The 23,679-nt window shown below is 42.0% G+C and overlaps 1 protein-coding gene across 1 annotated transcript in view; it reads right to left on the bottom strand.

Moving 5' to 3' along the window:
* Positions 1-19,339, bottom strand: part of PTBP3 (polypyrimidine tract binding protein 3) — a 42,508-nt gene extending 23,169 nt beyond the window's left edge. The window contains exons 1-2 of the mRNA XM_063320007.1: positions 19,242-19,339; positions 14,450-14,514 (exon numbers count right to left, since the gene is read on the bottom strand). Of these exons, the coding sequence (XP_063176077.1) occupies positions 14,450-14,514; positions 19,242-19,249 (73 nt within the window). The 5' untranslated portion in view covers positions 19,250-19,339. The remainder of the gene's footprint in view (positions 1-14,449; positions 14,515-19,241) is intronic.
* Positions 19,340-23,679: the final 4,340 nt, after the last annotated feature.

Raw genomic sequence — 23,679 nt, 5'->3', positions numbered from 1 at the left:
ATCCTAAAGTCCTCCACTTTGACAAACTGCCTTTTTTTTTTTTTTTTTAATATATGCCTATGTGGATCCTGTAACAGGTAAGTGACCAATGGTTACATTTCAAGGAGACAACTCTGAGTCCTTGAGAGCACTTTTAAGCAGAACACCACATCTGGAACAGGCATATTGTTCTAGAAGCTATCGCAATGGAGTAATAACTTAAAGTAGTAAAAATGAAATTCATTAGCCAAACTACAGATGTTATCAAGAGATTTTCCTAAAGCAAACTCATGAGACTTGATGAAAAAAATATCATAAACTGAGAGGAAAGACAGCATATTTAATGGAAATTGTATTGAAGTCTAGCTGCATAGCATTTAAGTTAAAGGAAGAAACAACATCCTTTTTTTCCTTATGTGCCACAAACAGCTTCACTCCAACAAGTGAGATAGCCTTAACACCTCACATGTTACATTTAGCCTTCCACAGAAAACTACACAAGATTAGTAAAAAATAGCTGTATGATCTTCATAAGTAATTTCAGATTTTGCTGTAGGTTTTGAGTACAGTCTAAGGCTGAGATGCCGTTCACACGAGTCATCCATTATAAGGATCTTTATAGAGTTGTGGGGTTTCTTTAAGTGGAAGCCTGGAAAACTCCAGTTTAGAAGATCTAAGTCCCAACCATGGCACACTCATAAGCCAAGTTATCTTAATTCCCCCACATGCAAAACAGAAAAGTCTGTTATGCATTGATTTTTCCATCAAGAAATTTTAAACGGCATTATGTGCTCTGTGACCATTCTGAAAAATGTGAATATGTGACACGCTTTAAGACAAACAGAAATATATTAAACGCACATCAGTACCAAGCCACAACAGGATACAATACTATTAAAGCCTAACAACCCATCCTATTTTGTTAAATCTACTTTTCAGATTCAAAACAGACAAGATGTCCTTGACTTTACTAAGTCAAGGCTGCTTGACTAAAGAAAGCAAGAAATGAAACCTAACAGGAATTTTGCCTTTAGTTTAAAATGAGAGACTCTCACAGAAGCAATACCTTTGGGTTCTGACTCATTATCAGAGGTGACAAGATGGAGCTAAGTGGCAAGCATGGCATTTTCTCTCTGCATCTTCACTGAGTGTTACAGGAATTTGCAGGTCACACATTCAGCCAAAAAGGACAATGCTTACCAGAACAGTTTCAGCTTGTTTTCCGTAGCTACCCATGGAACCCATAACCAATATGTTAGCTTTAGTTGATCTAATGTCTGATTAGATCAGATGACTTCTGAACAGCAAGCAACACCTGACCTAAAAATGCTATTACAGTGCTCCTGTTCCTGTTGCAATTAGCTGAAGTTCCACAAAACTTAATATGTCACTAAATCAGCAATAAACGCTAACACTCATTCCATACCAAGTATAAAGCCTTCAGCATTTTTTAAATCATGCTTCATTCTCCAGCTATTGTTTGATACTAATTTTGATGCAGAGTGATAACAATGTGGGTTTTCTGGCATCTAAATTTCAAAACTGATGCAATGATTCCTTAACGGATGCCCAAGGCAATCACATCTTCCAAATTTTACACCCAATTGGGTGAAAGCAAAAAATTCTTTCAGACAAAGGTAAGAGAAGTCTATGAATAAATTGAAGTTTGGGGCCTGGTGGTACAAAATACAAGTTCATTACAATCATGATTCATGACTGGTACAAATATACTTTCCAAGTGACCAGCCTCAGATCAAGAAACTCAAAACGTGTTTTAGATATGTGACCCACCAGATGAAAAAACTGCTGCAGGTGAAGCAGTTGTATTAGGTAAAGCGCATCATCTCAATAGAGATTATATAAAATGCAAAATGAGGCATAGAGTGATCAATGAGAATTAGAGGGTTTTTTGGGTTTATTAGGAGACAAACACATCTATCTTTTTTTAAAGTTTAATATGATTTAGACACCCTGGACATCACTATGAGGATCAGTGGTTGCACTGGCAATTAACAAAAGCCACTTGAATTCAATACAAATTTGTATTCCTTGCCAGATGGTTTATTCTCACAAAAATACCATCTACACAGGCCTGAAATATATTTCAGCTATCAAATTACTGAGTTATAAGGTAATGCTGTTTCAAGCCAAGCAGAAGCCCCTAGACATCACACTGAATCAACTAGCAGAAGTATGAGCAATTTGACATGTGCAAATCAAAGAAATCAAACCGAAAAATCTTTGAGTTAGTTCTTCAGACTATTCCTTCTTCATATTGGAAATATAGCAAGCAAGTCTTACTTAGATGCATATCATCTGCTATGTCTCTTGCCCCATTATAAAATCAACTATTTGAAAACCACTGCTGACAGGCAACTGTCTATTTCACAAGTTACTTAATTTATGTTACTTAAAGTTAAGTTATGTACCCATGGGACATTAATATGTCAAGCCCACCTAAGCTGGAAATACCTTTAAAGGAAGCACTCCCAGCTTTGTCTCACTTTCAACTTTTTGTCTGATCTAAAACTACAGGTAACCAAATACATTTTCTGCATGTTTCTCAACACCTGGAGTAGGACAGAGCATAAATTTCTTTGGATGATAGTACTAGTTTAACAGAAGAAACACATGGTGGTGGCTTCACACTGACCCATCACATTGCTTAAATAGACCCGGTTTCCTTACCCTGCATGTATCTATCCAATTTCCTACCATCTCCCAAAAAACCCACTCTGGTGAAGAACAATCTGTGCAGATACGTAGTAAACCAGATCAAGAAAACATCTGTCCAAGAAAAAAAAAATTATCATTTTTCCTACTTCTTCCCTTGCAGCAACACTACCATTCATCTCAACCCATGGAAAGATTGTCTGGGGTTAAGAACTGGCAGGAAAATATCTGAAAACAAGTCACGGGACTGTCTGTGCTGCTGGTCAAGAAGTCCTGGAAGTAGAGTAGAAAGCAGGAATAAGAACACCCAAGAGAATCAGCTTAACTATCACAAATCCACATAATATGCCCTATATTCCACCAAGCTGAGACTGGTACAGGAGTCTAGTTGGAGGTCAGTAACAAGTGGTGGGTGTTCCCCAGGGGTCAGTACTGGGTCCAGTCCTCTTCAATATATTCATCAATGACCTGGATGAGGGGACAGAGTGCACCCTCAGCAAGTTTGCTGATGACACAAAGCTGGGAGGGGTGGCTGACACACCAGAAGGCTGTGCTGCCATTCAGTGAGATCTGGACAGGCTGAAGAGTTGGGCAGAGATAAACCTTATGAAATTCAATAAGGGCAAGTGTAGGGTGCTGCACCTGGGGAGGAATAACCCCATGCACCAGGACAGGTTGGGGGCTGACCTGCTGGAGAGCAGCTCCTGTGGAAAGAGACCTGGGAGTCCTGGTGGACAACAGGATGACCATGAGCCAGCAATGTGCCCTCGTGGCCAAGAAGGCCAATGGCATCCTGGGGTGCATCAAGAGGATTGTGGCCAGCAGGTGGAGGGAGGTCATCCTCCCCCTCTACTCTGCCCTGGTGAGGCCACATCTGGAGTACTGTGTCCAGTTCTGGGCTCCCCGGTTCAAAGGGGACAGGGAACTGCTGGAAAGGGTGCAGCAAAGGGCTACCGAGATGATTCGGGGACTGGAACACCTCTCTTAGGAAGAAAGACTGAGGGATTTGGGTCTCTTCAGTCTGGAAAAAAGACGGCTGAGGGGTGGATCTTATAAACATTTATAAATACTTAAAGGGTGGGTGTCAGGAGGATGGGGCCAGGCTCTTTTCAGTGGTGCCCAGGGACAGGACAAGAGATAAAGGGCACAAACTTGAGCATAGGAAGTTCCATCTAAGTATGAGGAGGAACTTCTTTCCTTTGAGGGTGGCAGAGCACTGGCACAGGCTGCCCAGAGAGGTGGTGGAGTCTCCGTCTCTGGAGACATTCAAACCCGCCTGGATGCGTTCCCATGCAACCTGCTCTGGGTGACCCTGCTCTGGCAGGGGGGTTGGACTACACGATCTCCAGATGTCACTTCCAACCCCTATCGTTCTGTCATTCTGTGATATTCATCTTCTGTCTCTGTAATCCTGACAGATGTGAAATACTTCAAAACAAATTCCTTTCAAACGCACAACTACAGGAAAATTGAGTAGGCACTTGAGATTCCGTACAGAAGGCCACTCGCTTGGTCATGGTTATAGAAAAGAGATATTTTTTGCCCATTTCAAGCAGTCAGTTTTGGAGGTCCTCAATACTATCATTGAATTGGATAGACTCAAGTGGCTTTACCGTTGGAGTCAGATTACGGTTTAGGCTTAGTAAGGCTAATGGTGACAATAAAGAACTAAAAAATACCTTTACAGAGAAAAAACACACTGTTGAAGAAGAACTGTGATAAAAATCTTTTTTTACGTATACCTGTAGCTGGAGTAGTATCACTCATGGTAAAAGGTCTGTTACTGACACCAGAAGACGGTTGTCAGGCCCACGCTAAAAAATAAAAGACAAGATTACTAGTAAAATCTGTTAGAGAGGAAGAGCTTGATATAAAAGCACAACAGCTCCTGTAATTTTTTCTTCCCAAGAACAGCCCCTTTTTATACACATTATCTACTATTGCCGTGAACTTATTTTTCAGGAAAAAAATTGCCAACCACGCCACTTTTCATTCTGTCTCTGCTCTAAGGATACTGATGATCTGAGGCTCCAATTACTAACAGAGAATAGTCTAAGCACTACAGGTTGTTATAAAAAAAAAAAAAAAAAATCAGTCTCTAGCTGCCACTTTGTACAACTGCTCTAATATGCCAGCCAAGCATCAGCTTGAAAATGACAACAAGGAACAAGGTACCACAACACCTCTGAAAGACAGTTAAGGTTCCTGAAACTTTCACCACACTCTTCCATAAAGCATTTTCATGAAAAAGTTGAGACTAAGTGAGTGGTTCTACAAGATGGAATAAGCTGATCTAAACAGCTCCTCACCACTGTCATTGCCCTTGCCCCACTATTCCCACCTGCTTGTGGTCATCGGCTGTTTATCTTGCACCAGCACTGCTGCCCAAGAGATTTTCCATGAGAACACTCAATCCTCCAAACTGCCAGCACTCCATGCTGAGTTAGGTTAGTTATGGTTAGTTTATCAGCTGAAAGAGGGGTTGAAAAGTGCCAGGATCCAGTCTGAAGAAAGGGGTAGGAATACATGAAGAGGAGACAGGACTAAGAAAGCACCCCTTTGGCAGCAGCACGCCATCATATTGGCTTATATCCTTTAAGCTGTCTGTGCTTAAATGGGCAGTTTTGTTCTTTTCATGCTTGCAATTAACCATGTGTTCCTGCTGCTTCCCCAGTGTTGGGATGGTCATTGGCAACAGAAGGATTTTTTCAGCAAAATTTAGCTGCTTGTGAAACAGCACAGGTGTTAGTGTGGGATGGAAGAAAACATGACTGTGCTCATTCCTTTCTGGCAGGAGTACAGACATTACTGTTAGCCATGACACTACATCTTAACAGTATGTTTAAATGCAACATTTAATTGTGGTAAACACTACGAGAAATTATTTTTACATTAAAAAAATAAAAAAGATATAGAAAACATTCTAAAGAAATTCAAATTCTAATTCTTTTTAATTGCCACCAATTCTACTCTATGTCCGAGGTCATATCTTATTAATACAAGAATTACCAATTGTATCTCACATGCTTTAATAACCACTCCCCTCCATTCAAAAAGTCAGAGAAACTACAAGCTATAGTGACAAACTGATAACTTTAAAGCATTTGAAACTAAGGAGACATCTTAAAGGTGCAAGGAGGCAAAGAAGAATCCAGTTCTTACACGTTTTCAGGTCATCGATAATGGCAAACATCCACAACAGCAATTTCTGCATCCATAGCTACCTGTCAAAGCAGGTCACCATCTCCCTTCCCACAGCTTAATAGATGCTCTAAAAATATAAAACACACCCATTATATGAAAGTTCTGAAGTACAATTCTAATGCTAAACCAGCTCCCTCTCTTTGGGATGCAACACGTGAGGCACAGAACTCCAGACTTTGACTAAAAATCAAGTTATAAGCATCAAACTCAAAACAACAAGTCCTCTAATTTTATACATAGAGAGGGGGGAAAAAAATGTAGCTCTGGCAATTAAAGCCCTGAAGTCAGGTTTTAAGCACTTTCAACATTTTCTGTGTAGTGAGTTTCATTATTGCCACTTAATACTCATGTTTACCCCTCACAATAGTAGCAGAAACCAGAAACCCAGATACTTGTTATTGAAAGAACTCAAGTTATATTTAACTGAACAATTTTTCTACTATTAACAGTAACTCACCATCTACATTAAAAGAAAAAGTGAAAATGTAAGAGTGACCTGAACATTCTTTCTCCACTTTCCACATATGCTAAGAATTTTATTCTTCCCTTCTCCCTAAAATAAAAACGCAGCTACACATATGCCAGATATAAATACCATGAGTTTTCATTAAGCAGCAAGGTTAGGAAGAAGGCAGGAGTCGTTTTGTCTGCTGGACTCACCACAAGCCTTTGTCTAGGAATATGCAAGGGCCCAGTAACAAAAAGTACTTCTTAAATTGAGAGCTACTCAATCATTATCTGAATTAAGTACGAATATTTTTTTGTATAACTATAATACTGTGTGTTTTCTCTCTATTCTAGAGACAGTTTGCGTATGTCTTCACCATACAATTTGGCTACTTGTTAAAATATTTTCCTAAGAAGGCTCAACTTCCAGTGTGCCTATACTCTTTCCATGCTTCACCTACTTTTTATGCATTTATATGTCACTTCAGGCAAAGCTTGTGAGTAATCCCAGAACTGGACTGGTCTCTATCAAAAGAAGCAATCAAAAATCAAGATCAAATTGTTGTTGAAAAGAGATCTCCTAATGCTAACTCAGTTTGGTTCATGTACATTCAACAGATTTGAAAGTTGCTCTGTTTAAATAAGAAGTATTTAAGAATTAAAGTATTTGGTCACTTTCTTAGCATTCTAGTTCCTATGTAAACTGAAAATATGAGAATGCACATATTATGTCAGTCCAAAAAAACCTAACACTTCTAACAGGTGATGCCCAGGTAAAACTTTAAGAAGAAAAAGTATGTGATAATATTTTCTCAAAATATTCTTCCAGAACCACAGAAACATACATGCACACAAACACAAGTTAACTGAAGGAGAAAAAGCCACATGATACACATCTGAAAGCAAGAATAAATATTAGAGATATGAACAACATGTTAAACACTTAAGTAAATGTGTTAATATAGTGTATCATTCACAGTAATGACTTATACCACACAACGAACATTAACACCTAAGTCAAGGAAGAAATATAAATGACATTTGTCTTTAAAACAATTTATCTGTGGACAGGAAAAAAAAAAAGATGATTTAAACTAGACATTTTAAAACATCCATTTTGAATGTCAATCACACTTTCCCTTTAGGAGGAGACTAATACAAATAATCAAATAACATATGCTTAGAGCAGAATTCACTGCAGAATTCACAGACTTCTAGACTGCCTTCACAAACCTTACGGAAGTTAGTCTACGGAAAAAGCTTATATTAATGTATGAGCCAAGCTCCAAGTAACAGACTTTTATAATTCTGGGACATGCATTCCTTAGGCATTCCTTATTAGTTTTGACCTTGTGAAACAGATTGCAGGACTAGAAGATGCAGGAATACACACAAGGTCAAAAAATGTTTACAGACAAGGTTTTGTCTACTCACACAATACATGCATATTTATCTCATTATTTTCATAAAATGTAATTTCAAGCCTGCAATAATTTTAAGTGATCATTTTAACAAATGCGAAGTTGTTTTTCACTGTATGATATGTAGGAAAACCACACTTCTTGCCTCCCCAGAATACCAACTCAATCTTCAAAATATTTACCAAGAACAGAATTTTAAAAAGGCAGATGGTATCACATGGGCTCAGAGCAAACTGGTAATGGAGCTTCACAAAACATTTCATAAAACACAGATTTCAGAGTTCTATGGTATCAGGGTTTAGGTCAGGACAGACTAAATGCATTAATTAGCATGCAATAACTGTTTTAATTACTCCCTCTGTGAAAGAGTGGTTATTAATGCAAAGAACACTACAAAGTGTGGTGTTCTACAGAACACTACAGAAAAGTGCTGTTCGCTACGTCCCCCTTTCTTGCTGAAAGGAGCACTGTGTACCAGAAGGTCAGACTTATGGGCCTGCAACATCACCCTAATTACTTCTGGGATGTCTGCTCAGTAGGCCAAGGCACATTCCACCACTACTCAACACCTCAGGAGCACGCATCCATCTGGCAGTAAGTAGTAGGAAGTTACTCACATCTTAATTTAACACCTTCTGCAACAGCTTCCAGATCTTTATACACAAGACTGTAACAGCCACGGTTAAGATTACAAGCGCTTCCAGCCACATGACAGCGGGGAGAGCAAGGAGGTAGAATAAAGCATTAGCATTTGGACTCCAAACAGAGAATATACCTTAACCATACAGGTTGTTCTCCCCTCCCCAACAGGTTGCATTTATATAATAAAACAAGTGTATTCCGTGCACTTCAGTATTTCCGTTTTAAGAATAATTTATTAGTAAACGTGACTTTGGAGAATTTAATAATTTGCACAAGACTCCAGGAAGGACAGATATATTACCAAAAGCCTTTTCCATACTTCTTATTTACACAACACTTTGCACACTAATTTAATTTGGCTTTCAATAAAACTGAATAGATTAATTTGAAAAGAATTAATCTGAAGGTTTAGTAACTTTTATCTTGCATGTTCCTGTTGTTTCCTTTCCAGTGTACTAACATAGCCTATTCATACCTAAAGCAACTAGAACATCACTTCTTTAAAAGTTATTTTCTGAAATGTATTGCAGTGCATTCCTGTTTAGAGAGAACACCACCTTTATTATTGCAGTAAACCCAAAATGTTTCTGGTTTGTACACTAGGAAAACTCTTAAATGAGCATCACCAATATCAAAGGCATTTGCCTGCCCCTAAACATACTACAGGCTGTGAATAAGCATAGTAAAACGTAAGGTCCAACTATTGCTTGACTAAGTTTGCACTACTAAATGTGAGAGTGAGCAAGAGAAGTGAAAATTGCAAATTACACAATTTCCACATTGAAGTTTACACTCTAATGAGGACATGGTATAGAACCGGATTACAATCTATCTACTGTATCACAGGAGTTCACAGCGGAAGTTGGCATGAGCCAAATGTAGGTATCAGTCTAACAGTTTGCTTTTCACTTAAGCCGAACAATAACCTGACACTTCACAGACTTTTATGACTACATTTCTCTTATTACTAAAGATAAAAAAAAAATCAGTAATGTTAAGTCTACATCTGGATGCACAGACATGTTTATACTTCCAGCTGTGACATTTAAGACTGACTACTTCAGAATTTAAAATAAGAGACACCATTACCCAGTGTATCAAATCTGCAGTTTGATGCAGAAAATCCAAAACAGACCTCATGACCAGACTCCATAGGTGAGAACACTGTAATATTACATACTTTGTATTTATGCTAGATACAGGGCAAGAACCTAAGGAAATAATATTTTCTTCTTGAAATTGTGTGCATCCCATCAATTGCAATTTGAAGATGCCAGAAAGTAAATAATTAGTTTATGAAAGAAATTACAGGCTACCTATATCAATCACGCCTTTCTAAAGATTCACTAGCACAGAGGCTTCTCTCCTCTTCTAGGTTCTTTCCTCTAACATGATGTCTAGACTGCTCAACTAAATTGGGTCACTGGAAGAGGTTGCAGTGGAGCAAGGAGAGCAAAGTAGTAAAATAAACTACCATCAACAAAAGCAACCTTCAGTATATGATTATCGAGAGCTGTAAAATTGGTGTGACAAGTTAAGTTTTTAAATGAACACAAAACATGCATTTTCATTCTTAAAGTATGAAATACCTCCACTTAGTATAAAGCAAAAGAACCACCATGGATTCACAGGAAGCTACCGAAAAGATTTGTGCCTCAACTGATCAATCATTCAACTTAAAAGCATAAAACTGCTTTTTCCAACTTACAAATTTTCAGAGCCTTACAAGTTGTCTCAAAAAAAAAAAAAATGCCCACTCTCAACCATGACACTCTAAAGAAACATGTTTTGGATTGTCTGCCTTTTGAGTATTTAAATTTCAGCTTCGCATTTGAAGCTTTTCTCTACAACAATGAAAGCTAGGGTTTTTTTTTTTATTTTTTAAAAGGAAGATACATGTTCTCAAACAATCACATAACTCTAGGACTAAAAGCTCTAAGAACTGCACACTTGAAGTCAAGTGGTTGGAAAGCAGTAAAAGCCTGCATCACATAAACTAAGTATTACTTGAATAAGCTCTTGTCCTAATAGGTGAAAGATTTGCATCAAGATCAACAATAGAGTATAATACTTCTGTTGACAAGCTGAATTTTCAATTACTGCTTAATATTTTCTAGGAGAGACTTGTATGCAATAAAAACACGGTCACACCTACAATACCCACAGTTCTTGTCCTTTTTGTCTCATCTATGGTTTTTCCCTCCCCGCTTCCTTAGCAGTGTTCCTTATCAGTTTTTCACTGCATGACACTTTCTCATGCAAATGGTCTGTCTCTGTTCCTCAGCCCAACTCTGCTTCATCTGCTGGAGCAATTAGTAGTAAACTAGCCACTGTAAGAATCATCCTTTAGATTAAAGCTCAGTATTAATATACTAATTATATAAATGAGTCATAATCTCAGACTGTCTGGAGACACAGGAGACAGCCCAGCATTAACATACCCCTATTTTTGTTTACATTCTCCCCTGTATCCAGAATGCCTATATCTTTTGTTTAAATGAATGCTCCATCTTTTCAGTATATATGGACAAACTCTTCCTTCTCCTAATATCACCAGTCACACAAAATGAACTTTTCCCTTCAGTTTTACTTCACAATAATACATCCTCTAATGGTCTTCATTTCTTCCAACTCTGAAGAGAACACACAAGTTAGTTGGCGAAATAATAATTTTCTGTGATCAAAGCATACTGTAAAGTGATTTAACAGTAACACTAAAATCATTTTACTGTTAAGCACGACTTCTTTATTTTTAACCTTGCCCTTCTGCTCACAAACATACAACCAACTATGGGAGAAACATGATTCTGAGAAGAAAAACCTATGAAGCAAATACAAGTCCTGAATTTTATTAATATTTAAATCCATTCATCCTGTTAATATTGTCTGTGTTTTATAAAACACTGGTAGCTAAATGAATTACCACCTTTGGGCAGTCTTTGCGAGTTTTAAATTAGACTCCTTTGTTTAATCATCAAGAAGTCAACACTCAGTGATCTAGAACACAGTTTTAATCTGTGTTTGAATTGCATGTTTTGAGAACTCCAAGACCTTGCTTTTTTCTTGTCATGTTATGAGTCTCTCTCCCTATTGTTTAAGGTACACACTGAAACAGCAACTAGTACCATGATAAAGACCTCCTCCAAGAGAGCACTGTTCACACACACTAGGCTACGCTTGTCACAAGCATCCACTAAAAATGTCAATTTTGTACAAAAAACAGATTAATCCTACGGATCAAAAATAAAATTCACAAAAATAAGAAATGACCAATGAATCATAATCTTGTTCCTTGATGATTCTACATCAAAGATGGTATGCATGTTATTACTGTCCAGTCCTCAGCCCTACAGAGAGCAACCGTTACACAGCAAAAACAAGCAACAGAGAGCAGAGACAACAGGGGACCACAGCATATACTGAATGGTCTTTGCATTTACATGTTAGTCCCGTTAGTGTATATACATATAAATATACACACATACACCGAGACTTATTTTACACGATGATAAGACCAAAATTGCCATCAGCAGTGCTATTAGCAAGCCAATTTCCCTACAGAAAGTATGTTATGGGATCCTGCAGAAAAGACTTAGCAATGAAAAGTTATTTTTAAGTTACTTTTACACTTTTAAAGCACTTAATTTTACTTCCATACCTTTTTTTTCTATTTCAGAAAACAAAGCCATTGTACATACACAAACTCTATTTCAATAAATTGAAAATAGTGTGTTAGTGGATAAAGCAGGGTTGTAGAGAATAAAAGGAAATCATATATAAACATGGTCATCTTCAGTGACAAACTTACGTAACACTTCCAAACTCATGAAAATTAAGACAACTCAGTTTCTGAAGGAAGAAATAGCTGCTTTTAATCTGTAAAAAACATAAAACTAAAACTGCATAGAATTATACACGCTAATTTATTTTGTTTATCGGGAAGTGATACCTATACACATTGACCATTCCTTTAAATACTACTTTAGCTCATGCATTAAGTTGACCTGTAAGACTGGACCATATATGTAGCTTTGCCACCCATACCTTCACTTACACTTTGGTACCCCATCCCTGTAAGTACTTGGTTGTCTGGAGGAAAATGACCAAGGGGAAAAAAATAATTTATAGATTAAAAAATGCAAACAACTCAAAGAGACTGTGGATGTCTGAAGTTTGTACTCATCTGAAACTGACCAGTTTTATAAGGACAGCAAGCTTTTCTATACATCTACCAAGTTTTATTATACAGAAAGTTTGCTAGCACTGACAGAAACCAAATGAAAAATGAACAGATCACCTGTGTTTGAGAAGTTTCCTCCACAGAAACTAAGTTCTGCAGTACAGCTTCCACCACACCCACAGACTTATACTGTGCACTGAATAACTTTGCAAAAAAGTTATTATTCATTTCAAACTGCCTGTGTTTTGGGAAAGGACAGGTAACTGAAACAAAGGGGAGGGAACAGATGTGAAGCTAGAGTAATATTCCTGGTAACACAAGATTAGAACAAATAGGTTGTCTATATACATAAAGCAAGAAAGATAAATTAGAGACTAGAAAATAGAAACAGGTGAACTAACAAAGGAAAAAAAGAGTAAGAAAAAGAATGCATTATAGTCGGTAGTAAAATGAGAAAATGAACAACCAAGAACCCACAGAAATGGAACTGGAAAGCAAATCCTAATCAAGCCCAGCAAAGCTAGATAGGAAAAGAAGGCCTAACAAAACCAAGAGGGATTATATGTAATTTACAAATTAAGGCAAGTCACCTGGCAATATTACAAGTCAGTAAAATACTCAGATGCTATACTCATTTAATTTGCAGTGGTCTTTGGGTCACTGTGGCAACATGCATTTGATACTGACTGCTGAACAGTATTGTAAGTGTTTCTAGCCCTAGAAAATGATACAGTTAAAAGACTGAAGGCATATAGAAACATAGAATCATTTAGGTTGGAAAAGACCTTTAAGATATGGGAGTCTGTATCTCATGAAGGGTTATAGAGTAGTTTCCACACTCAAATGCAGCCCTTGAAGTATGTTGTCACCCTGGAAAAGTCCAAAAACTTGCTTTGAATCCTCCCTTTAAAAAAGTCTATGGCCTTTTCCAAAATGTTGCAGTCTAGGAATTATCTAGTAAGCAAGAATCAAAAGGTGGAGCGATACTCCTAAACAAATCTCTGCAAGGTGTAATAGAACGGATCTGCAGTGACATAACAAATTGAAGTTATTTCACTTCCTTCTCATGTGCCATTGCACATGTAGCTACCATGCCACCTAAAGACAAGAAGGGTTACCAGTCCATGATTTCTCCATGAAGTCTGATTGCAAACCAGAAGACATGGTAAGATTTTATTTCTGCCTATACCTGAACTGGTTTTGGACCATCATTATTCCCACAATTAATGCAACCAACCACCCAAGAGATAGTAATGTTTTGTTTAAATGGTAATATCCTAGTAGGGAGTACTGACCCCACCACACACCTGTGCGAAGTATGCACACTTGCACAGAATGTAAGTATGCAAACATTATTTTGATTCCTTTGCTTCTGGTATTGACTATTGAGAAAGAATGATCTATCTGCTCCTTGACTTTAAATGCCACTGTAACACACCATGTCTTTTAACAAATAAGAATGGCAGCAAGTTAAATTACTTGTAGTACAGTGCTGTTAAGAAAGTTAATTGCAAAGATGATGCATAGATTATTGAATCATATGACCATTCACTCTATTGGCTTTCACAGGAAATTTAGGGTACGGTTTCCTGGTCAGTTTAAGCTGATCTAAGGCTGCAGTGAGCCAAGGCAGTTGTGTCATTCCCCACCCCTGTGTCTTCATGGCTCCCCCTGAAGTGACTAACAACTGCAAGGCAGCATGGCACCAGAATAACTTAATATGCAGTTCACACATGACAATTACTACACCGCAAGTGAGGTGCAGAAACGTGCTGCTAATGATGGTGCTGCACTTATGGCAACAGTCCTTAGTTTGAACAACTTTAGCTAACAGGAAAACAGCAAGAGCAGGGAAGAGTGGTACCAACAGGAACAGTCAAAGTACTTTTTCCTTTTTACCTACCCGCTCTGCAACACAGAGTCAAAAACACTTCTTCGTACTCCAATGTAAAAGTCTCATCCACAGACCTGAAAAGATAGGTTCTATTATCACATGCTGTAATGAAAAAGAAAAAAAAAAGTCTCTCATGAAGACTATGCAGCACAAAATGAAATTAAAAGTACAAAAGATATACAATGGTCAAGAGCAGAAAAACCAAAAGGAAGAGTGCAATTCCATGCAACAGTTAATGAATGCAGAAGAAAAAAATTAAGAACTGTACCTTGAAACAGCAGCTGTAGGCATACTTTTATTACATAACTAACTCTCATCCTCACGTTTTGACACAGTATTATGTTTAATCAGGATATCCTTTAAAAGAAAGTCAGCCTGAACGTACTTGTGCTTATCACTTAATACCTCCAGAGGTGCTTCAGCTAGCGCAGGATTAGTTCAGCAGAAAACTTGATAAATTCTCCCTGGTAGGACCCAGCATATTTAACTGCTTATCTCCCCCCACAGGGTACCTAAGCAGATAAATTTTCTTGACTATAGACCAAATCAAATAAATAGTACTTTAACCACTGGTAAGGAAACTATAAGATTGATTTATATTTTGCTATTTTCATGTTTCTGATTGTGACAGATGATTCCCATTTCTGATTATATCAGGTATTAATAGTAAACAAGTTTGTTCAGTGAACAGCAAGCTCATAAAGAGGAATACCTTCATTCATACTAAGCTTACATTAGATATTTTTCACAAGTACATAATTTAAAGTGGGTTAGAAACAGGTATTTATGAAGGAACTACAGGAAAAAGTGAGCTATGTAATTCTACTCTATGCAGAATATAAATACAAAAAAGTCAGAAACATAAGGATAATAACATGCAAGTGGTTGATGCCTCTTTAAGAGCTTGAACATCATCTGCCAGAATTCAAAAGCCTTGCTAAACCTGAAGATTTAATCTGGTACTGGACTAGCTGAATTTAACTTGCAAATACAGATTCAGTTGCCATGTTTACTGTTGCTCCTGATTTTTTCCTCTTACTAACCCACAAGGAAGCCACTAACCTCAGTTGAAGGAAAATATACATCTATATACATACCTGGACTGCCTTCAATAGTCAACAAAAAAAAAACTATAGTTCATACCATTACTAATTCCTTGAATTTAATCAGTCTAACTTGAATCAAATTTTCCTTCAAATGCAATAATCTTAAATATTAAGAGCCAATTTCTTTGCCACAAACCAGGGAAATTTTTACAGCTTTCTAGAGAATCTTTCTGCTCCAAATACTTACCGTCACTAAATACAAATTTTGGATCTAAATTAGCCGCAGTATTCCATAGAAATAAATGAACCCCTGTATTTAATTTCCATATTAGTGACAGTGAAGTGTAGTTTTACTTCTTTTCCTTTTCCTATTCTGAAGAGCATTTAACAACAACAAAGTTACAAGCCAGTTTATGAAAAGTTTTAACTTATTTTACTTTAAATTCATTACGCTAGGGCAGTTTTAACCAATCACAGTATTAATAGCCTGCATTTTCAACTAACAGTTTGGAGATCCTCCAATTGAGTCCAATTCTCAGAAGGTACTTAGCATCCTCTAACAAAAAAAAAGAACACCTCCAAACCACCCCCCAAAAAACAGGCCTTCCTGAAGAGTCACATTCAGCATCTAACAACTCAGAGCATACTCAAACTTGCAGTTATCATCAACCACCTGTACCATTACTGAAACACCTAAAAAGCTCTACTTAGGAAAATTTCATTAAAAACAGTCAATTTATTCACCTTTAATGTACCCTCAGTCTTTGCCTTACTCTCTGACAAGCAAGTTTCTTAGGAAGATTCTACTTTGTGATGTTAGATTTGTACAGTTTAAGAACTACAAAAATTTTCCTTATGCTATTTCTACTCAAAACAGACTTGTCAACCTTAAGTCATTTTTAATATTAGCATTTCAGGGCAGTACATCAACCAACGCATGCGCCTTTTTCCCTCCTCTCTCAATTAAAATGACAAAACCTTTATGAAAATTAAAAAAATGCTTTACAAAACAAACTCATTAGACTAGTTTAAAGAGAATAGGGAGACCATAGGAACCATACACTCAGCTTAGACAGCAATTCCACAAGCTCATAAGCACATTTAACAGATTAAAAAAGAGCAGACTCTCACTCCAGTGAGAACTTTCTTAATTTTCTTTTGAAATTTTCCAAAAAGTGGTTTCAAAGCAAATGTGAGAAAATGCTGACCATAGCAAAATTAGTCACTACATTTTTGAATGAGGTTCTCCAAAAAGATACTTCCTAATATTGTTTGTTTGATTAATTAGCACTTATATAAGAGTGTTCTCATCAACCTCCACCCCCTGTCAAGTCTTCCACTGCAACAGTGTTAAAAGATGTCAGGAAAGTTTGGGCTGCACTGCTTTGAGTCAGCAAAAAGAACAAGAAGAAAAAAAAGTCTTCCTAACTTCTGGTTCAGAATTCCTCAATTTGAAGAACAGCTAAGATTTTACAGGTCACCAAGGTATAGGAAGCACTCTAAGTTAATAATATCTATGTCTTTGCATGAATTTAGAAGCACTGTCTTTAGTGATTGTTTCCATTTTCATGTGTGCATACTGTTATGATGAAAAAAATAAAAGAAACAGTAAAGTACTTTACTGACCTTAGGCATTCATTCAACTGTCCACAGTTCCTGGGACAGTTGAATTTCCCACCATGGTCAAAATTCCCAGGCTTTGGATTTTGAAATACTGATAGGCTAAAGAAAAAATACCAGCAATCACATGCACTTAAAAAGTAGTAAGGGAAGTTGGCAGTATGCATAATGAACTTAACTTTATTACTTAGCTTCAAGTTAAGAAACTTTATCAAGACTTGTGACAGAAGTCAGCTTTCCTCACGCTACCCCAGCGATGGGAGCACAGTGCTTCAGACTAGACAGTAATAATTTTATCTTCTGAGGAGCCCATACTGTATAAACTGACTGTGTACTGTATGAACTTTATCACTGTAACGACTTACTGCCGTACTTAAGGCCTTCGGTGTGGTCTATAAAAATGCATTTAGGACTACACGAATGATCATTCAGATTACTGATTAACGTTGCGGAATAGATGTCAATCAGTTCATTTTCACATATGCACTTCTCCGGGCAGCAGCGACACGGCAGACAGCAGCACCCCTACAGCTGGGTTGTTTTTTTTTCCCCTGCTGCAGAAAACCAGCCGCCAGACTTGAGGTACAAAACTTAAGTTACCACATGAAACTGCCACCTTCAAAAACCTGCCGCGACGCTCACCGTTAAGGAAGCAGGGCTCTTAAACACGTTTAAAAAAAAGTGGTAACTCTATGATGGGATTAAAGACCGTCCAACAAGTATCATCCCAGCAGCGGGCGGCAGCTTGGTCCGGAGCCCCCCGGACGTACCGGGGGGAAGGAGGGCAGCCCCGGTCCCGCCGCCGGTACGGGATGCACGAAGGGAGGGAGGGCAGCCCCGGTCCCGCCGCCGGTACGGGATGCACGAAGGGAGGGAGGGCAGCCCCGGTCCCGCCGCCGGTACGGGATGCACGAAGGGAGGGAGGGCAGCCCCGGTCCCGCCGCCGGTACGGGATGCACGAAGGGAGGGAGGGCAGCCCCGGTCCCGCCGCCGGTACGGGATGCACGAAGGGAGGGAGGGCAGCCCCGGTCCCGCCGCCGGTACGGGATGCACGAAGGGAGGGAGGGCAGCCCCGGTCCCGCCGCCGGTACGGGATGCACGAAGGGAGGGAGGGCAGCCCCGGTCCCGCCGCCGGTACGGGATGCACGAAGGGAGGGAGGGCAGCCCCGGTCCCGCCGCCGGTACGGGATGCACGAAGGGAGGCAGGGCAGCCCCGGTCCCGCCGCCGGTACGGGATGCACGAAGGGAGGGAGGGCAGCCCCGGTCCCGCCGCCGGTACGGGATGCACGAAGGGAGGCAGGGCAGCCCCGGTCCCGCCGCCGGTACGGGATGCACGAAGGGAGGCAGGGCAGCCCCGGTCCCGCCGCCGGTACGGGATGCACGAAGGGAGGCAGGGCAGCCCCGGTCCCGCCGCCGGTACGGGATGCACGAAGGGAGGGAGGGCGGCCCCGGTCCCGCCGCCGGTACGGGATGCACGAAGGGAGGCAGGGCGGCCCCGGTCCCGCCGCCGGTACGGGATGCACGAAGGGAGGCAGGGCAGCCCCGGTCCCGCCGCCGGTACGGGATGCACGAAGGGAGGCAGGGCAGCCCCGGTCCCGCCGCCGGTACGGGATGCACGAAGGGAGGCAGGGCAGCCCCGGTCCCGCCGCATCCCCGCCCGCATCCCCGCGCCCACCTCAGCGCCGGACGGCCGCCTCCCGCCACCCCGGCCCCGCTGGGAAAAGAAGGAAAAAGAAAGCAAAACGAAGAGAAACCCGCACTCCCCAATTACCACAAAGTTCCCCGCGAAAGCTGTCGGTCCCACAGGTCCAGGCCGGCGGCGGCTACTGGTTTCCTCCTTGCACACGTACCTGGCGGAGCAGCCGGCGGCACTATCCCCACCCCGAGCCCGGCCCCTCTCTGGCACCCACCTTTCCCCTCGCTCCGCTGCCTTCGCCGGGGGCGGGGGGTACCTCCCCCGGCCCCCCTCTCCCCACCCCCGGCACGGCAGCCCGCTGCTCCTAGAAAGAAGGAGCCGGGACGGGACGGCCCACACCCCACCCCGGCAGGACGCGCCCCAGGCGGCACCAGGTGAAGCCCTCAGGGAAACACCGACTGCCCCTCGGTGCGGCCGCGGCCCCGGCTCCGGTACTAACCCATCCATGGCTCAGCCGGAGTCGCGGCCGGGGCCGGGGTCGTGGGTAGCAGTGCGGAGCGCGGGTGACAGGGAGAGGCCACGGGCGGGGCCACCGCCCCCGGCCCTCCCCCCGGGCCCCCGCCCTCCGCCGCGAGCCCTGGCGCAGGCGCACTGAGGCGCGGCGCCCCGGTGGAGGGAGCCGGCCAGGGCGCAGGCGCGGTGCGGCGGCGGAGCCTCGGGGGGTGGCATGTCCCCGCCGTCCCCCGGGGGGCGCAGTGCCCTCCTGCCCCGCGCTGGGTCTGGGGGAGCTCGGGGAGAGGGGGAGACAGGCCCTTCGGTGGCGGGGAAGAGGATTCTGGGTGGGCCGCCTGGTAGCCCGTGACTTGTGTGGCAGGCCGTCTCAGAGCTGGCCTCAGAGACAGCACAGTCTCACAGTTCTCTTTCCACAGGTCTCTTTCCACTGAGCTGCTCTCCAGCAGGTCAGCCCCCAACCTGTCCTGGTGCCTGGGGTTATTCCTCCCCAGGTGCAGCACCCCACACTTGCCCTTATTGAATTCCATAAGGTTTATCTCTGCCCAACTCTTCAGCCTGTCCAGATCTCACTGAATGGCAGCACAGTCTTCTGGTGTGTCAGCCACCCCTCCCAGCTTTGTGTCATCAGCAAACTTGCTGAGGGTGCACTCTGTCCCCTCATCCAGGTCATTGATGAATATATTGAAGAGGACTGGACCCAGTACTGACCCCTGGGGAACACCACTCGTCACTGACCACCAACTAGACTCTGTGCCCCTAATCACAACCCTCTGAGCTCTGTCTTTCAACCAGTTTTCTATCCACCTTACTGTCCATTCATGTAGCCCACTCTTCCTAAGCTTCCCTATGAGGATGCTGTGGGAGACCATGTCAAACGCCTTGCTGAAGTCAAGGTAGACAACATCCACCAGCATCCCCTCATCTATCCATCCAGTCATGCCATCATAGAAGGCTATCAGATTAGTCAGACATGATTTCCCCTTGGTGAATCCATGTTGAGTACTTCTGATAGCTTTCTTTTCCTCCACATGCCTTGAGATGATGTCCAGAACGAGCTGTTCCACCATCTTTCCAGGGAAGGAGGTGAGGCTGACCGTCCTGTAGTTCCCCGGTCCCTCCTTCTTGCCCTTTTTGAAGACTGGAATGACATTGGCTTTCCTCCAGTCCTCAGGCACCTCACCTGTTCTCCAGGACCTTTCAAAGATGATGGAGAGCGGCCCAGCAATGACTTCCGCTAGCTCCCTCAGCACTCTTAGGTACATCCCATCAGGGCCCATGGACTTGTGGATATCTAATTGACCTAATTGATCTCTCACTTGATCCTCCTCAACCAAAGGGGAGTCTTCCTTTGTCTAGACTTGCCCTGTCACTTTCTCCAAAGTCTGGGACCCCTGAGAGCTGCGCCGAGCAGTAAAGACCAAAGCAAAGAAGGCATTCGGTAACTCTGTCTTCTCCGCATCCTCCATCACCATGGCTCCTGTCTCATTCAACAGTGGGCCCACAATTTCTCTAGTTTTCCTTTTGCCTCCAATATACTTGAAGAAGCCCTTCCTGTTGAGCTTGACATCCCTTGCCAGGTTTAATTCCAAGGAGGCCTTGGCTTTCCTCGTTTCATCCCCGCACGCCCTGGCGGCATTCTTTTAATCTTCCCAAGCGGTCAGTCCCTTCTTCCACTTACTGTAAACTTCCTTCTTCCACTTGAGCTTTTTCAGAAGCTCCCTGATCAACCATGCAGGTCTCCTGCATCCCTTGCCCGATTTCTTTCTCTTGGGGATGCACCGATCCTGAGCTTGGAGAAAGTGGTGTTTGCATACCAACCAGATCTCTTGAGCCCCCTTGCCTTCAGAGCCCTAGCCCATGGGATCTCTCCAAGCAGTTTCTTGAAGGTGTCAAAGTTAGCCGTCCTGAAGTCCAAGGTTGTGATTTTACTTCTTGTTGTTTTGTGAGTACTGCCCATGATCCTGAACTCTATCTTCTCATGATCACTACAGCCAAGGCTGACCCCAACCTTAACATCCTCCACCAGTCCCTCTGTGTTTGTCAGTACTAGGTCCAGTAGTGCTCCTCTTCTTATGGGCTCCTGCACCACCTGTGTCAAAAAGTTATCATCAATACACTGGAGGAACCTCCTGGACTGTGCTGACTCTTTTCAGTGATGCCCAGCGACAGGACAAGGGGCAACAGGCACAAGCTGGAATACAGGAAATTCCGTCTCAACATGAGAAAAAAATTCTTTACTTTGAGGGTGGCAGAGCACTGGCACAGGCTGCCCAGAGAGGTGGTGGAGTCTCCTTCTCTGGAGATATTCAAAACCCATCTGGATGCGTTCCTGTGCAACCTGCTCTAGGTGACCCTGCTCTGGCAGGGGGGTTGGACCAGGTGATTTCAGAAGGTCCCTTCCAACTCCTACCATTCTGTGATTCTGTGATATGTTAGAGCTGGTTATGGGGGCTGTAAAGTCACTGGGCCACAGGTAGGACAGTGGGCAGAGGCATAGAAAAGTGTGTGTGTGAGGCCTGTGGAGCAGGGTGGGAAACTGTTGTGTAACACATGGTCTTGTCTGGTAATTTCCATGTATCTGAGATGGCTGCGTGCAGGGTCAAATGAGTTGTTTCTGCATCCTGTTTCCTAGGGGTAGGAGCCCAAGGGGTGGGACATACTGTGGAGACACCAGGCAGCGACCAAATGAGGCATCTGCATGTCATGAGACTGGAAGGAAATATGTTCCTCTAGTTCATGTCCTGTGTAGCGTGGACCTTAAGGACTTCCCTGAACTAACTCCTTTTCTGGGCTATGGCGTTAAAGAAGTGTGTAGCCTCCATCAAATGGATGAGAGTCACAAGACAATTCTTGGCATTATCCAAGTCCTGTGACTCAGATTGACTTCAGTGGGAAATAAGAGACCTGCCACAGTGTTTGGGATAAAGCTCTTTTTGTATTGTAGAATACGTGTAGAAACATGGGGTATCTGAGGTTTCTTCTATCACTCTTGACATGAGTCATCTAAGAACATAGGAGAAGAGGCAGCTTCAGTGCAAGTGGGTTGAGAATTCTGTGTGAGATGTCAGTGCTTCACATGATGTGGAAGTTACAAGTGTGATAATGATGTGAAGTGTGTACGTGTGAGGGTTAGAGTGGGACAGCAGGTAGAAGCAGGCCCCATTGGTCTCTCTACTAAACCTGGCCTGGAACAGCAAGGATTAATGTGTACAAGAGGTGTCTTAATTTTAAGCGTGGCAGATTGTGACAGTTGCTTATTTGACTGATGCACAAAATCACCTGAAACTAAAAGCTAAAAGGCAGTGAAGACAAGATAATATTAAAAGAGGGACAGATCTGTATGCTTTCAGAAGCCATTTGCAGGTTGGTGCCCTCATAATGTGAATTCCCACACAAAGTGGGAAAAGGCTTGCATTTGTATTTTTTCAGTGCCTAACACAAACACAGTACATGACAGCCTCCTTTACAGGAAACAATGGGATTTGTTGTATTTTTGCATCTCCTGGAGATCACTCAGTGCAAGACTTAGTGTGACACGCAGGCTTTTGATGATTACAATTCCCAATCCTCTCTTCCTTCAGGTAATGAGAATACATTTGGTGAGTGAACTGCAAGCACTTCCTGGCAGATGATACCTATCGCCTGCGGGAGGGTATTTGCATTGAATGTGACAGGACACCTTTTGAGTCCTGCTATAGGGAGAGCAAGTGGAATGACTTGAGAATAAGCTGGTGAGTAGCAAGTTCACCAAGTACTTGGCCCAATCCCTGCCTGCATCAAGGACCGCCTAGGAAAATGAGTGCCTTGGAGTTCAAGGAACACACACACCAAAATATAGGACTGGATTTGATCGAAGGCTGTAGGTTGAGTCCTGTTATGTAGAAATAGAATGAAGCTTTTTCAGCTGAAGGTTATGAAGTATATAGTGGCAAGACACTGTTGTCTCTCGTCCTTTTTGTTTTCCCTCCAAGCATGGTAGCATACCCGTCTGTCTTTGCTGCCACAGCTGCCAGTGTGGCCGGCCCATACCCTGTATTGGGGAATTAACCTGATCTTAAAATAATACTTTTTTTTTAAACTAGGTAATTTGTCAACCAGCTTGGACCCCTAATCCGAGTCAAAAGGTGTGTCTGTGTGCTGTGTTTCTCATTGGGGACTGTTAAGGCAGAAGGCAAGACAAGCATGTTGTAGAGAGGGAAATTTTATTTCCCCTGTGTACCTCCAGTTTTTTGTGGTTTGATAGCACAACCTCATATGTCCTTTAAATTCAGCCTGAGTTCTCTAATCTGGGAAAAGTTGCAGTCTCAAGTGGAAATTGTGAGAAAATTGTGGTTTCTTGTGGTTTCCACCTCAGACCAAGTTTTGGTTTAAAGGTTATCATCACTTGTGAAATAAATGAGGTTATGAGTGTGTTGTTTGATTTA

Source organism: Chroicocephalus ridibundus, chromosome Z (genome assembly GCF_963924245.1).
Source record: "Chroicocephalus ridibundus chromosome Z, bChrRid1.1, whole genome shotgun sequence".
Classification (NCBI taxonomy): Eukaryota; Metazoa; Chordata; class Aves; order Charadriiformes; family Laridae; genus Chroicocephalus; species Chroicocephalus ridibundus.
Note: the sequence above shows the minus strand (reverse complement) of the source record. Positions and strands in the feature narration are given on the sequence as shown.